The sequence below is a fragment of the Lepidothrix coronata genome, unplaced genomic scaffold, assembly GCF_001604755.1.
Source record: "Lepidothrix coronata isolate B3197 unplaced genomic scaffold, Lepidothrix_coronata-1.0 Scaffold97, whole genome shotgun sequence".
NCBI lineage: Eukaryota > Metazoa > Chordata > Aves > Passeriformes > Pipridae > Lepidothrix > Lepidothrix coronata.
In genome coordinates, this window is record NW_016690277.1 from 1,637,180 (window position 1) to 1,653,760 (window position 16,581).

General features: G+C 37.3%; 1 protein-coding gene across 2 annotated transcripts in view; it reads left to right on the forward strand.

The window, feature by feature from the left end:
- The window catches only part of COL4A3 (collagen type IV alpha 3 chain), a 75,040-nt gene that overhangs the window by 19,990 nt on the left and 38,469 nt on the right, over nt 1-16,581 (forward strand). The window contains exons 3-10 of one of the 2 annotated variants that reach the window (XM_017822383.1): nt 9,706-9,795; nt 11,720-11,764; nt 12,233-12,277; nt 12,572-12,634; nt 13,368-13,421; nt 14,229-14,255; nt 14,871-14,948; nt 16,015-16,077. In XM_017822383.1, the coding sequence (XP_017677872.1) occupies nt 9,706-9,795; nt 11,720-11,764; nt 12,233-12,277; nt 12,572-12,634; nt 13,368-13,421; nt 14,229-14,255; nt 14,871-14,948; nt 16,015-16,077 (465 nt within the window). Of the gene's footprint in view, nt 1-9,705; nt 9,796-11,719; nt 11,765-12,232; nt 12,278-12,571; nt 12,635-13,367; nt 13,422-14,228; nt 14,256-14,870; nt 14,949-16,014; nt 16,078-16,581 lie in introns of those variants that run through there. The other variant, XM_017822384.1, reaches the window with a different exon arrangement.

Consider the following 16,581-nt stretch of genomic DNA (forward strand, 5'->3'; position numbering starts at 1 on the left):
AATGAGTGGTGTGTGCTTTCATGAGAATAGTATGAACAGCTATGTTACAGTGATTTCTGGAAACATCTGTACAGACAGGCTTATTCACAGCAAAAAAAGATATGCTGTGTAGTAAGTATATCTCAAGGAAAAAAAAGAGAATTGCAGGGTGTTTACCTTTTTTTTTTTTTATTCTATTCAGTGTTTTTTCCCCCCAAGGACATTAATTTATGCTTATCAAGCATAGTCAAGAGACCAATTCTATGAAAATTTTGTTTGCATCTGGTTTATACTGTTTAAATTAAGGTTTATGTTACTGCTTTTCTGTTATGTTAAATATGGGTACTTATGAGAGTTTTGGCTAGCACTACAAAAATGTTATAATACAAAAGTTCTTACCCAACAAGACTTTTCTTTAAAAAGTAAGAAAAGGTTTATAAAAGTGGTTTCAATCTCTGAAGTGAAAAAGGAGGTTCATGCACATATTCCCTTGGCATAATAGAAAGTTGTTTAAATGTTCACGTACAGCAGCTTCTTCAGTTTCTCCCTATGTGTCATTTATCTTAGTTGGTTTGAAGTACCATGGTAAATATATCTTTATATTCCATGAAAGAGCAAACCGTTTCCAAAAGAACTCATAACAGTTTAAAATTATGGATACAAAGTAAGGAAATTCTTACCAAGTTCAGAAGGACACGTGTGTTAACATGGTGTGATCATGGACTGTCTATCTGTCAGTCAAATGCAAAATCTTGCTTCTGTGAAGTGTTATGTTTTTCCCTATGATCATAAATGTTTAGGACTCCTCTCCTGCACCTCACACTGAAAGCAGCACGAAGGCAGTAATACAGGACCCGTGTCACCAAGGGGACATCTTGATTCAGTAGTTATTCCCTGAGCAAGGTTCCCATTACAAGTGTTTAATGGAGCTTATTCAACAACTGTAGCATAACAGCTTTCTCCTGCTGTGTCCTTTGAGACCCAGTCTCTCTGTGTTAGGTATTATTGACCAAGTTGTTTATTAGTTAGGTTAAAGGTGTATTCCTTTATAGTGGAAAGTCCAAATGAAATAATTTTCTTTGTGTGCTGGGTATTCAACTGGTGAGCAAAATGCTGTGAATTCTGGTAGCATACATGGCTGTTAACAGGAGTCTTCTAAGGTAGGAATGTCTGGCTGCCTTCCAGTTCACAAATCATTAAACAATGTTTCAGGCTTTAGGAACTGACATATTTTCCTTCATCTCATCATCTCCTATTTCTGCTCTATGTTGTCTATACTTATTGAAGGCTTAATAATTTGGTTTTGTTGTACTGGTCCAGCAATCACTATAAAAACACAAAGTTCTTCGTGGTCTTTGATAATTTTAATGAATTCATGTTTGATGCTTAGAATGCATGAAAAACTTTTAGTATACAGATTGTAATTGTGAGACTGGTATTTTGTTTTGATAGCAATATTTTGGAGTGAGGGGACCTCATTCTCCAGTACCTTGTACACTACGTGGTGATTTGCAGTTGTGCAACATGAGGGATATGCTGCCAGGGTCACATATCTACCAACCATGTCTAGCTAGAATTACTGACTGTGCTAGTCTAGCTAAGTATCCTAACACAGGTGCATCAGAAAAAAAAAAAAAAGTTTTTCCTTATGTAGCCTTTTTCACAGTGGGAACTTTTTTCTATACAGCTCTGCTCTCAGAACTTCTGCTTGAGCAGGGAAGGATAAATGTGCAAAATCATAACTGTGTCCAAGCTAGAAACTTTAGCTACCACCATAGTGTCCTTCAGGAAGTGCAGCATTTAACACCTCTGTGCAGCACATCTACACAAGTCTGTAGTGTCAATAAATGTTAAAGCAAAACTTTCCACTTTTTACTGTAATGGTAGTGTGTTACACCCACTTTTATTAGCTGTAATAGAAAACGTAGTAGAGAACATGAGGGAAATGGGCCTTTTGTAGTTTTAAGCACTGTATTAACATCAACTGTTTGAGCAGGATTGTTCTATGTGCTCAGTTGTGATTTATAGATGCAGCTGGGATGTGTAAAGTGATTGCTCTGCACTGAGGCAGCTCAGGAAGAATTCAGAAATCTCGGTGTGTCAGCAGCCCTTGAAAATTCATAATCAAGACTCTTAAAGGAGCTGGCTCACTGATACATAATTTTTAATAACTATTGGAACTTAAGAGAAATTTTGTAAAACTGGAAATTAGCTGATAATTTACTTCCACTTAGAAAGGACCACGGAGATGACCTGCATATTTGTAGGCTGTTCAGGATATTGTTAATGAGCAGAAAGATGAAAAAGAAAAAAAAAGTGGCATCACAGAAAAATAGATATTGTCTAGTAAGTCTTGTTGTATGTATTGATGGAGTTCTGATTTAGTCATTCTAGATGTCAGGATATAAAGACCTTGTGGCAGGATAGGTGAGATGCTAATAAGTATTTCATTTGAAATGAAAAATCAGGCTTGCCTTTTTAAAAGTGAGCCTGCTCAGCAGTTAGAACAACCAGTGATGGAAGGCGACAGCTTCATCACCAACTTGACAGAAGACACCTGGGCTATTTTTACTGTCCAGAGTAATTAATGGATATCACTTGCACTGCTTTTAATTCATTTTAGAATACCTCATGTTGCACAGTCATCTTTCATTTATGTTAACCAGGATTTACTTTGGGCATCAGTAGAGTTTGCCCATGAAATTAAAGATCAATTAGGCCAAAAGTGCAGCCTCATTACTGTATTCCTACAGAATACATTTAATTGCATCTCAGCTTTCATCTGAATGTCTTTATTAAGTCATCCTGTGTGGTCTTGATCTTAAATACACTTAAACAGTATGATGCTTGTTTCCTGCAGCAACACAATTTGCTGCCTCTCTATTCTGGGTGCAGTATTTTTAATACAAATATGTATTTTGAAATAATAGCTGAGGTACTCCGACCCTCTCTGGATCTGGAAAAACAAATAAATACTTTGACTGTTTTGTCATCATATATGTCATTTCAAAAAAGAGATCAACAAACAAATACCGGCTCATCACCTCACTGGCTCATTTTGTCTGCTCTCCATCTCCCTGCCTTTAAACCATTCCCAGGATGACTGTGTTGCCCCACCACTGTGAGTGACAGGACTCAAAGCCTGTGCTGTTGCCAGAGTAGGAGGCCTATTATTGCTGGCTCTTTTCCTTACATTAACACTTTGTCACATCCTTTGACATTTTCAGGTTTGATAACGTCCCTGAATACATTTTCTGACATCCTTCATAGAACCAGTGCCACTGGCAAAGTTCTGGGGGCTGTGCAAGATCCTCTCTGAGGCTCCAGATTAAGTTGCCACGACTGCAGTGGTAGGAGTAGCAGTGCCATGCTGAACATACAGTAAGCTTTGTATAGGTGACAACATAGTCTGCAGTATGTTATTTATTCCTTCTTTTTTTTTGTAATTTCTTTGAGGAATTCTGTGAAGGAGAGGACTGGAGCACTTTTAAGTAGATGGTTAAGTTAGTCTATGAATAGGGGCCAGGAAGATGTCAGAGCCCCACAGAATCCAATCCCATAGTGTAGGAAGGGCAATTCACTGTTATAGATAAGGTTGCACCCACTGAACAAAACATTAACCACTGCAGTAAATGTTCTTCAACGTGTACAACTGCAAATATTCAAAAAGCATAAAATACTACAACTATCACTGAAAACACTTTTGAGAAGAGCTCCTCTATAAATTACTCCAAAAAAGTGCTGTGGTTTTTGAATTTTGGTTCATTGGTGAATTAATTTGATTTGGTATTCATACAATGATCTAGCTTTATCCTTTTGCATGGGTTTTAGGTCAAAAATCTAGTGCCATCTACCATATTTAATAATTCGTTATTATTATGAAAATCACAAAACAAAAAAACCTGTGGCTTTGTTAATACATACTTACGTAGATGTTACTGTGAGAGTTTTGAATAAACCATTAATAACTAATATTCAATTTACTTCTTTTATAACCTGGCAACATCCTATCGTTTTGTTATGATCCTTTGTTAAAGGAGCTTCAGGCATCTTGCAAGGATGTGGAACCATCCAGCAGTATAAATGAGCAATGATTTTTTGGTTCAAAGCTCCTTTACAGAAGGCATAATCTAATCTTACGCAAAAAATCATATGCCAAAACATTTAGTATTATCCAGCTAACTGACTGTGTAATGTAAAATCATCTTTGGTCTTTTCAGTTTAGTTTAAAGTGATATGTGTACACAAAAAGACCTAAATAGATCTGAAAGCTTACTAATGGCAAATTAAACACATTCTAAGCATTCTGAGTTCTTGAAGAGCAAATGCTCTCTTTCTTTACATAGTTTATTAACCTTGATTACTTGTGTAGCACCATAAGTTTCTACATGTTCATGCATTTAATTTCACACTGGATTGTCTTTGATTAAAAGATAAAAGAAAAAGGTTTCTTCTGTATCTGTACACCTCAGGTCTTCTGCAGATTATACCTCTTACAGAAAAGTAATATCATTTTGTGGTTCCTCTACATGTGGAAAACTGTGCTTTGCATACAAATACTGTAAAGAATCTTCTTTTGGCTTTGCTCTCACAGGCAGAAATAAGGTGCAACTCCATGAAGGTCCATAGAATTATGATGGTAAATGACTTGTGGGTATTTCTCAGGAAAGCTCTCTATGGTCAGCCAGGTCCCAGTTACACTGAAGAAGTTCTGAGAATTTAGAATACTGTTTTTTCCTCAGTAAACAGCACCTTTCCTGGACTCAGACATGTCTCTACTGAATCTGTCAGCTAAATCAGCACCTGAGATTGCTGGTAATTGGGTCTCATAGGGCTTGTAGTTAATTGACAATTGTCATATGCAAGCCCTAAAAAGTTGGAAGCTTGAGTCACTCACCAGCCCTGGACAGCAGTGGAATGCAGTACCTTCCATTTAAGGCTAATTTTACTGTTCACTGTGTATTTCCTTGAGCAGCTACCCTTTTTATACTGATTAGCAAAGCTGTACCAATATTCTGTGTCACCTATTTTAAAGAAAGTGCTTTGGGATGGAAGGTACTGTCATTGAATAGGGATCAAGAAAATCAGCTGTCATACAGATTATTCCAAATTTACTTTGAGATATATGTCACTTTATCCTCTGGTATTGATGTTTAAAGGGTTAAAATATCTGTCATATAACTGACTTAGTGAATTTAGATTATGCAATACCAAACTGATTGACCTCAACAAGAAGAAATCAGGATACTTAGTTTGTTATTAATTCTGCGCTAGTGTTTATTCTTGTGCCTCTGGTGATATAACCATGTTGATTAACATAATAGTAAAGGTAACATAGCTACACGGTTTCTGTCCTACATGACACCTTTGTTTTCCAAATTTCTGATGCAGTACCACTTGAATTCCAACTGTCAGATCAGGGGAAGAGTGAGTCTTCTTTAAATATGCCAAAGAATCAAGTATTTAATGTTTGCAACTCTTTAAAAATCTTTCTTGAAACATGAAGAGCACCTATTGATCTGTCTCTAGAACACAGGCAGATACAATAATTTCTTGGGGGATTTGCTTTTTGTGGCCAACTGATTTAATTTCTGCTTTATTTGGTAAATGAATGTTTAAATAGCTGTTCACTGGAGGAATGCTCCCTGCACCTGTTCTAAAATTGATAGGTGGCATCATCTCACCTACCTTCAGCCACCTGAAAGACAAGCAGCAACTATAAGGAATTTTCAAGTCCACAGAGAACAGCAACTACTTGCAGCATCTTTCCTCCATCCTAAAAGAAACACCTAAAGTGACTGGATGTGGAGTTCCTAACTGGATGTCAAATTTCCCAGTCTAACCAAAGGAAAGAGGCAAACCCCATGAAATGTGTCTGTGACACCACACACCTCAGTTTTGAACAGAAACAATAGAAAAAATTGATCTCGCTTGTGGGAAGAAAAGAGGCTTTTCAATTCCGTGAAGTATTTTCCCTGAACAGATTATTACAGGAAAATTTAAATTGAATGACAATCTGACATTATAATTTTAAAATGTAGTGGAGTACTTTTTTTCCTCTGCCTTTTTTTTTTCTATTTTTTTGAGAACACCACTGAAAAAGTTACCAATTAGAAACAGTGTGACTGCTGTAATCTAACCAGCTGTAGGGGCTAATTAATTCTACCTATAAGATCTAAATAGAAATTTCATATCATACCATCTTAAAGGCTTTAATCCTTTAAGAAAAAATACACCTCTTCCTTTTTTTCTGAATTTTATGCAATTTAGAAGAATATCTTCATAACAAATATGGGATAGTTGTCCAATTCCTATTGTCTGTAACTATAACATAGTTATATATATCCTAGTACATGGTACAGCTATATGGTATATCATGTATCATGATAAAAATACTTACTAAAGTGGGAGGATAAAGTAAAAAATTACCCTCTTGCTACAGGGGTTCAATAGAAGTCCTTCAGCAAGAACTTCAAAAGCAAATGAGAGAATTTAAATGTACCAAGTAGGACAGTATATGCAGTTTACTCCCCATCTCTATGAAAATCATGGCTTTAATAACCTCAATAATGTTTTGGTATATATCATACTTATGTTAACAACGGCTTAGGGGGTTTTTTTCTCCCCTCCACTGAAACAGGATATGTGAACATGACCTGTAGAAAAATCCTCTGCAGAGCTTTCCCAGACAGACTGGGCTAGTGAGGTTCTGAGTGCACAACAGCTCTAGCAGAAGGGCCCAGGAAAGCAGAGTGTTCCCATGTTCTCCCAGGATCTCAGCTCTGCTTTGCAGCTCTGCTGAGCTCCTGCTGCCAGAGCACCCAGGGCATGAGCACTGTTAGTCGAGCTCCCAGAGAGCTCTGCCACACTGCACAGGAGAGGTCACAGGCACAGAGGAGTTTGGGTGCTGCAGTCCAACACTCAGCCCTCCAAGGAGGGCTTTGAGCTCCAGGCTCAGCTGGACTCACTCATTCAGGAAGCAGCTACAGCTCAGGACCTGCTGCAGGAGTGGGGACATCCCTGTGTGAGGGCACCCACTGTCACACAGATCAGCTCAGGAACAGAGGAGGATAAAAGGAATAGAATTGTAATCTAAGAAAAATAGCAATATATGTGTTCATTTCTGCAGTAATTTTTTTGAAGAATCATCAATGTTTAGTGTTATGAGCGCAACCAATTGAATTTTACATTTCATACTGTTATTACTGTTATTACATTACTGTTTATTACCCTGGTGGTGGCAAGCATGGCTTTTTGGCCTTTACCCCACCTATAAAATGAAACTAGTGCCCTTTTCTGTCTTAAAATACAGTATGGAGGAATAATGAGCTCCTTTCCACTGTTGAGAATTTCCACTTCACAAACATTTTTTTTAAAGTTGTGTTATCTTTGAAACAATTACTGAGATTTCATTTGCCCCTCACCAAACAACACAATGAGAAAAATCACTTTGTTATAAAGTTTTTCTTTTTTGTTTTTCAGAGCTGTGTATGCAAGGGTAAAAGTCCCTGCTTTTGTGATAGCACAAAAGGTAGCAAGGTAAGAACAACTACATTTTCCTTTTTTAAAATTACCTTATATACCTGGAAATTATTAATATATTAGTTCAGTTGATAAAGTGAGCATATTTAGTGTGTTTACAACATTACATGATGTTTGAACACCAACAGAACCACTGCCTGAGGCACTAGGTCCCTTTCACAGACTCCTAACAAATGCCCACAGCTCCATTTCCCCGGCAGCAGCTCTCCTGTTACAAATTTCACAATGCCATCAAGAGTGTCATGAGTGTCATGTTCAGTGCTTCCCTCTTTCCATCTCTGGACCCTGTTCCCCCTCCCTTTTCCGGTTCCTGAAGGAAAGCTCCATTCACTGCCATCAAACAGATAAATCTCTTGTAGATCAAGACAGGGGATGAGTTCCTGGGTCCTAATCACAAACACCTTGCCAGCACTGAAGGAACAGCATCAAATCCATCAGCAGTAACAGATCCATGGCTCTGCCTGATGCCAGGAGCGGTTTGGCAGAGGCTCTGAGTGGCTTTTACTCAAACCTGAATTACACAAATGCCAAAAATTCTTTGAAACTCCCGCTTGCAGTTGGAAAAACAACTGATTCACAAATGAAAGGGGCATTATTGAAGGAGTCATGGTTGCAATTCAGGCTCACCCTGAACACAGGGATTGCCCTACTAAGCCTTAGCAACAGATTCCAGACATCTATAAAGATTTAGGATTGTGATTACTCCCACTGACTGGCACATCTGGCTGGTAAAGAATTACTCACAACTTTACTCCTGTACTTCTTGTACCGAGAAAAATGTCATATTGCACCACAGAAAACACTGTTAGTCTTGCTAGGAAGCTTCATTTTAGTGTTGGAGAAAGTTTCTCTCAAAGTAAATATGTTCATTATTGAAATACATTTACATAAGTGGGAAAGGAGAACAGTAATATTTTCAGTAAAATCTCCATGTTTATTTTTAATCTTTGTAGTTGGTCTAACCTGACTTTCTCTTAACCAGTGAAATCAAGACCAGCTGAAAAACTAGAAAAAAAATAAGCTGCCCACTAATAGAGAAATATTAATAAGAATGAACACTCACAACTTGCCTTCATCAGTTCCATGTTAAATCACTGAGCAGTTTGTAGGGAGGAGTGAGTCATTGTTTACACTGATGAAGATTTTCATGCAGCTTTGGAAAATCAGGACAATGGCATTAATCAATATGTTTTGATAACTGTTGAATGTTAAGAAATTCTCCAACCCGAAAATCTTCTGTTCTTGTTGATCTGTGGGGAAGAAGGTGTGGATAAAATTGCCCGTGCTGTGTAAAGGGGAGTGAGGGCGTTAGGAGAGCGCAGGGTTGCTCTGGACCCGGGCAGCCCACCTTGGCTGCAGTGAGGGAGGGCGAGCTCAGGGGAGGCAGCTCCAGGACTTTGTTTTTCCTGCGAGCTGGTACCGCACCCCCTCCAGCGGCACATCCTGGGATAACGTTAATCCTTTTCTCTTTGGACGCTGGTGGATGATCTCACCATCACTTCATAATGCAATTCTTACATTTGTCTTAAGTTATTCTGGGATTATATTCTATCTTTAGATATATTTTTATTTTATTTTAATTCAGAAGCTATTTAAAATCTGGTGAGTTTGTGGGATTTTGAGGAGAGAGAATTTGTGGAGGGACAAGCCAAAGAATTTTGGCTTCCCAGAGTTGTCTTTTGGATCCTGTCTTGTACATCAAATAAGACACACAAACTTCTGCACAGCAGAATTTCGGGTGCTTGCTTTGTAAAACTTCATATAAAGCAGAACTGACCTTGCTGTAGAGCAGCAGCCATTAAGTTTGCTGACTACAAATTAGGGCTGCTATGATGGATTTGGATTTGTGTTGCTAAACACGATGGAGGAATATTAACCAGGAATATGTATCAGCTGCTTTCTTAAACTTTTCATGCTGCCAGCTGACTTCTGTACTCTGCAAAATCTTGAGTATTGTTGTGTTTCGAGGGCTTCAGCCATACTTAGGAGCATGTTACCTCCTTCAGTGGTGCCATGGCAGCACACAGGTGGGCCACAAAAACAGATCAGTGTGGGCAAGAGTAATACATCTGCCACAGTAGCAGAAAGTTAAGGGGTACTGAAAGTAATTAATACCTTAGAAATAGGCTATCAAAAGGAGAATTCATGGATATTTTAAGAACTTAATTCTTTTAATATTTACAGGGTGAAAAAGGCTTTCCTGGTGTTCCAGGTCCACCTGGTCAAAGAGGCTTTCCTGGTCCAGAAGGGCCTCCAGGGCCACAGGGACCAAAGGTAGGTATGTATGTGAGACAGAGAGACACACACACAGAAACTACTGTGCTCTACTGTGAAAGTCAGCTATGACTGTGTAGACAATTCTGTTTTAAAAACCAAAACCAAACCAAAACCTGTCTCAGAGTTTCCCATTTGGCGAGGGATGTTATTTGTTCACCAGCTACCATGGTCATTTTGGATTGAGTCAAAGCAGCTGATGCAACCATGGACTTTTGTTCTCAGTTGTCCATTGGCCAGTGCTAAAGCACTGAATGACAATGATCATGGATCTGAACAGATTTTTGTAGCACAGCCTCAATTTTTATCTTAACATCTATTAACATTTTGACATGTGTCAGGGAAAAACCAAGGAAACAAGCTACTATTGAGACAAATATGAAAAACAGGTTTAAGAAAATTTGAAGGTAAAGGTGGTTTTTAGGATAAATCTTGGTCTGTTTAGGAAATATCTAGTTGCCTGCAGCAGGGAGAGAGTGGCTCCAGTGACTTAAGCTTGCTTTCTTTCCTGTATGTCTAAACTAAGGCTGAATATGAAAGACTCCTGCGTAAGCAGAAAAACCCCAACATCAAATAAATTGTGCATTAAAAACATTTTATTTTTATTTGTCTTGAGGAACAGTAATCTTGCTGTCATCAATAAATTGACACTGGTGAATAAATTATTTCCATGTAAATATGGTGTTAACTCAACCACAGTATAAATCAGGAAGGTACTGCCCCAATCACATCATGTCTAGGACCTGCACTAATGTGGCTACAGCAGTTAACCACAGCTTTAAACAAATGAGGTTTATAGTTTTCATTTGCTTAGGTATTGTTGCATTATTGTGCCCTATCTGGTTTCTGCAGTACTTTGTGGAAGTGATACCCAGGGTAGATTTCATACATGTTGATGAGCCATTTATTTGAACTTATTGAGGTGTTTAGTAGAGCATTTCCCTTTTAATAAGTGATAATAACTTCTGCAAGAATGGCAAAAAGTAGGGATAGTTTATATAGCAAGCAGATCTCTGTTAGCCTGGATGCCATCTGTTGTAGTGTTTGCCAGTCAGCTTCTATTCCATGCCTGTACATTTTCTTAAACAAAATGTGGCCCAGCATTTTAGAAGTTATGTTATTGTCCATGTTTCCCATTTCCTTTCTGGGGGCAATAAAATTTTCTTGTTAGCAGTAAAGCTCTGAGCATCTTGAAAGAATTCTAGCAGGCTCTGTGACAGGACAGTGCTGTGTCACTGCTGCACTCTTTGCTGTCTTCTTTCAGTCTTGCTCTCCCACTCTGTTTAGCCCCCTTTAGGCCTGCTCCTGGTTTTCTTTTCCAAGTTCAACAGTGCAGGTGAGAGTGCATTATATGTGGACATCACCCATATCTGGGAACCTTCCAGCTATTTCCTCCCAGGGAAGCCTTTCCAGCTCTCACAGTTTGAACAAATCCATAGCAACCTGTTTCTCAACATACACTGTTACCTTTTTGACCTACGATGAGACATATCATACAGATTTCTTCACTGTGAGGGTATGAGGATGGTGAGGCCCTGGAAGAGGTTCCCCATCCTTAGAAGTGTTCAAGGCCACGTTGGATGAGGCTTTGAGCAACCTAGTCTAGTGCAAGGTGGCACTGCCCATGGGAGGGAGGTTGGAACTACATGGTCTTTGAGGTCTCTTCCAACCTGAATCATTCTATGATTCCATGATACATCCTCTGAAAACACTGAAAGGGAGGGCAGGACACCAAGATTTATGCAAGTTGTATTAAACAGTTGTTTGATTTAGTGTCTGTAATAGGCAAATAATTTATTTATCTACATAGTTAGTTTTGTGTGCACATGTTGATATTGAGATTAAAAATATTACATGTCCCACTGACATATTTGTGCTTTTTCTCATTTCTATTGAAATACATTGCTTTCCATTTGTGACCCAGGGTTCTCCAGGGCTTACGGGCTTAGTTGGACCCAAAGGTATACGAGTAAGTGTTTATATTTTAAGCAAACTTTTATGTTTTAAATGTTGTGTTAAATTCCAACTTGGTTCAATAATATGTGAAAATAAAAGCAAAACATTATAACATTATATATGATTTTAAAGTATGGTTACAATTTATGACACGGTGTATGCATGCACATTATTTATTTTTAGAGCTTTTGCTTTTTTTGCCAGACTTTATGTAGGTTCATGCTGTATGTATTTAATATTTGGGAGTGCTATGAAAAAGTTAGACTAGAATTCCATGAAGAGGTTTATTTTTTGGGTTTTTTTCTGTGGCAAATCCAGTTTATGTTAACAGTGTGTAAGCTACCATTCTGCCTGATTCACAGTCAGAAAAGTTAAGGAAATAATGATCTCTTGACAGAATCATCTTCTTATGAATGTGATCAAAGAAAAACTGCTTTTGTTTAATATTTGTAATATTATTCCTGTGGTTTTATATGATTAGGGACTCCCAGGAATACCCGGATTTTCAGGTCCTCCAGGCCTCCCAGTAAGTAAAAATGAAACCAATTTAACCATTTGTCTCTTGTTACAGCCTTCAGTGCCCAATTATCCTCAGCTCAATGTGCTCACTGTAGTCTCAACATCAACTTTGTCTCTGTCAATTGGCCTAGAGATAAAAATCTTGGCATCAGCAATTCTTACTCATTGTAATGATTTAAGAATACATTGTAATCTGTCAAGTCTTGTGAAACACTGCTCCAACATAAACTTTTCAGTGTTTCTGTAGGGCAATATGAATGTGCAAAAACAAAGCCTGTGTCAATTTTGTGCCTCTTTTTAGGGTGAACCGGGATCTGTGGGGCCTCCTGGGCGCCCGGGGGTTCCAGGGTGCAACGGCACAAAGGTACAAACCAAGCTGAATGTTCTGGAGATTGTTTGGCTGTGCTTGGGAATGGCCAAAAGTATTCTAAATTCCAACCCCCCACCTCCCCCAAAGTACAAAAACTTCAATTTGTTTTGGTTTGTGACTTTATGAGTTAGAAAAAGCTGGAATCATGAGGCCAGAGGAAGGAAAAGTGCTGCCTTTTTGTGCAAGATAGATAATTAAACTTTGCTAAAAGTTAAGAATAATGTTTGATATTTTGACTGATAAATTTCATTCATTTAATCCAGAAGACCCAATCAGTTTTGTCCAACATGTCCTTCTGTTGCAATAGGTTATAGAAGAGACGGTTAATTAATTTTATTTCTCCAGTATCTAGCTTGCAGTTGACAATTCGTAAGTCCTGAAAGTAATTAAAAGACATAATGTTAAGTTACAGATTTACTGGATTTCCTTTGCTTTGTGAGCAAATGCTTCCTGTATTCTGAAAAAGGGAATCAGAATACTGCCTCCTACAGAAAATCATACATTTCCAGTGTAACAGTGAACTGAGCTAACAGCAAATAAAACCTGGTGTCTGGGGCAGAACTCGAGACCCATACAATGCTATGTTCCCCTTCTAGCAAAATATGGTGGTAATGCACCACAGTTTTAGTGTGATGACATAAAAAACTTCTTTTATAATCACATTTGCTAAAAGCAGGCTAAATAATAAACAATAATATGCATTAACAATCACTGTTACTGCTTTCAGGGTGACCAAGGATTTCCAGGTCCTCCAGGTAGAAGAGGTGCTCCAGGTGTTCCAGTAGGTGTCTGGGAAATTCATGATTGGGTGCATTCCTACCACATAGAGCCAGTCACTGAAGGAGGGTAAAGCCTCACATTAGCTCATATTGACGACAGTTGAAATATATAGGTATCTCCATTTTATCAGTATGAAAACTGTGTGGTAAAGAGACCAAAGTAATGCTTTACTGGCTGCATGTTGGGCCTCAACTTCTTAGTTAATGAGTGCATGACATTCATTGACTGGAGTTAGCTCTTTAGTCTCAAGGGATATTCATGAAAATTTACCACTTACATCTCTAAACATGTCAAAAATATATGTAAAATATTACATAAATATCTTTGAGGTAAAAATGGCTTAATTAAGTTGATAAGAATCATGAATTAAACCCAGAACTTCTCATTCTGGGTGCATTGCTTTAACCCTAGGATTTGGGTTTTTTCTCTGCAGAAATGTGTTTTTAAGAGAAATTTCTGAATAAATGGAAAAGAAATGCTCTCTGACAAGTTCCAGTGGCTTCAAATCTAATAATTTCTAAACATGATCTTTATTTTACCAGCTCTCCTGGTTTTATTTTTTTATTCATTTGTTAAGGTCAGGCTTCAAAACAGTTCTGCCTTCACTTGTAGAGTTGTACCTGTGACATATTTTTTAACAATATGCTCTTTCTTCTTTACTTGAAGTCTGGCATAATAAACCCAACTACACACCTTCTTCATGGAAATAAATAACTTGAAGAGCACCAAGCTTAGAGAATATTTAACATATCCTTTGAGCACTGTCTCTTTTACTTTTCTGTTTTAATATGACTGTTCTTCTTCCTAGGGTATTGATGGTATCAAAGGAGAGAAGGTCAGTTATTTGCATCATATTACACAAAGTATTTATTGGTTGTCAACAATTTGTGTGTATGTCTGCTGCTGGAAAAGAGTTCTTAACATCACCATTCATGGGAAACAGAAGGTTTACTGTCCAGAGGAAGCAACCACAAAGTTTGGTGCCTCATTTGTATGTGTACCATTCACCTCAAGTTACAAAATGGTATATAATTGTTTTTCCCTTAAGCTACTGTTACTGCATGCAGGGAATTTAACACTTGCAAGCACACAAGGAACTAAGCTCCTCCCCCAAACAGGTTATGAATCCATAGGGAGATCTGCAGATGGACTAGAGAGTATTTTAAAGGGTTAAAAAGAATCAAAAATAAATTGAAGGCAAGGACAGTGCCTGAGTAATGTAGGTATATCTGGAAAGAAGACTTCTCCTAACAGAGAGCTGGAATGACTGAAAAAGGTATATTTTGTTTAATAAAATCTTTTTTAAAGGTAGAATTATCCATAGTGGACAATTTCCATCATTATGCAGTTCTGATGCTGCTTATTTCCCTACAAACTGTATTAGAAGATTTGTTTCACTAGAGAGTTCTACAGCGTAACTTTTTATCTTTCTTTTTATATGATTGTCCAGGGGTCCCCTGCAGATGGATATAGCCAAGAGTATGGTGCAAAAGGTGATCCTGGATTGCCAGGAATGCCTGGACTTCAGGTAACTCAAAATTAAGACAATGAGACAGATATATGAAATAATATAAAATAATATAAAAACCCCATTGTACATAAAATCAGTAGGTGTTAAAAATATATTGTATTTTATGTAATTTAAATGTATTATTTATTTAATGTAGAGACAGTATTTTTCACAACTATGTCACATTTCTAAACAGAAAACAGTTCTCTGACTTAAATTATTAACTTTATATAATCTGATCAATACTATATATTAGAAGTCTCTCTGGCTTTACAAAAAGAGTACACCAAGATAATTGTAGTTAACTTTGCCATCAGAACCAACAGTGTCCATTATGTGTTAGTAAAGTGAGATGGGCCAGTCAAGTTGCAGACAAACAGTTCTTTAGATATGGAGAAAAACTGGTCATAGATCTATGAGTTTACCCCTACATAATAGAATAGAATAGAATAGAATAGAATAGAATAGAATAGAATAGAATAGAATAGAATAGAATAATAGAATAGAGCAGAATAGTTGGAAGGGACCTATAATGGCCATCTAGTCCAACTGCTAAAATTCCCAGTGAAGTAAGATTGAACAGATTAGACCAACTCAACTTCTAGAGTACTAACAAAGGACAGTATGGTCTATATTTTAAAAATGGACATTAATAGACAGAGCTGACATTTCTTTTGAGTATTACAATAAGCAGAGAGCATTAAATTACAAAGAAAATTTAAAAAATGTTTTTTCATTTCTTTGAAAGTGAAGCTTTGAAATATAGGGTTTATTGAATAGAATATTTGAAAGATTGAAGGCTTATTAGGACCCTTAATAGGACTATATGGATTATAAATCCACATTTCTCAGAAGAATTACATCCTCACTTGAGTATTTTAGCTTTAGAACAGATATATTTTCTCATGTTTCAAAACATACAGCAACCAATGAAGTAGTGAGGAAGAGTTAAAATTCTATATTATCCTGAGACGTGAAAAAGAAATTCAGGAACAGTGCTGGTCTTCTGTTTGCTATTCAGTTCATTGTTGATTTGCTTATAATCTTGCCAGAGATTTATTCCTGTTTCTTTTTTAATATGTAGGGTGCCCAGGGTGCTCAAGGATATCCTGGGGAACTTGGACCACAGGGCCCTCCAGGACCTTTAGTGAGTATGAACTTATATCTCCCTTGTTACTTCAACCTTTGACTTTCCCTGAACCCTATGGAATTACACAAATACAAGTACCTGACTCTCCCAGACTCATTTCAGGTCTAGACACGTGTGTATGTAAAATCCATGTCCCTCTGCAGACATCTGATTTCTTGTTTTCAGTTTCTTTTGATTATTTTTATGCATGATAATTTCTATATTTTCAGAGGCATCCTTGTCTACATAGGCATAACTTTTAATTCCCAAATGACTACCCATTCATTCACTATAAATACTAATATATATATATATATATATATATAACTTTGAGAGATGTATGTTTGCAACTAGACTGTATAAAGTCTGTCACCCACTGACAATGACTTGTGGTTGTAAAAGTGGAAGAAAAAATAAAAATAGTGATATAATTCATCATTTGAAGATGAGTTCTTCAAAACACCTATATCAGTGCTAAAGGTTGTGATTTTTTTTTAATTAAGGATATTTTTTTTTTCCTTT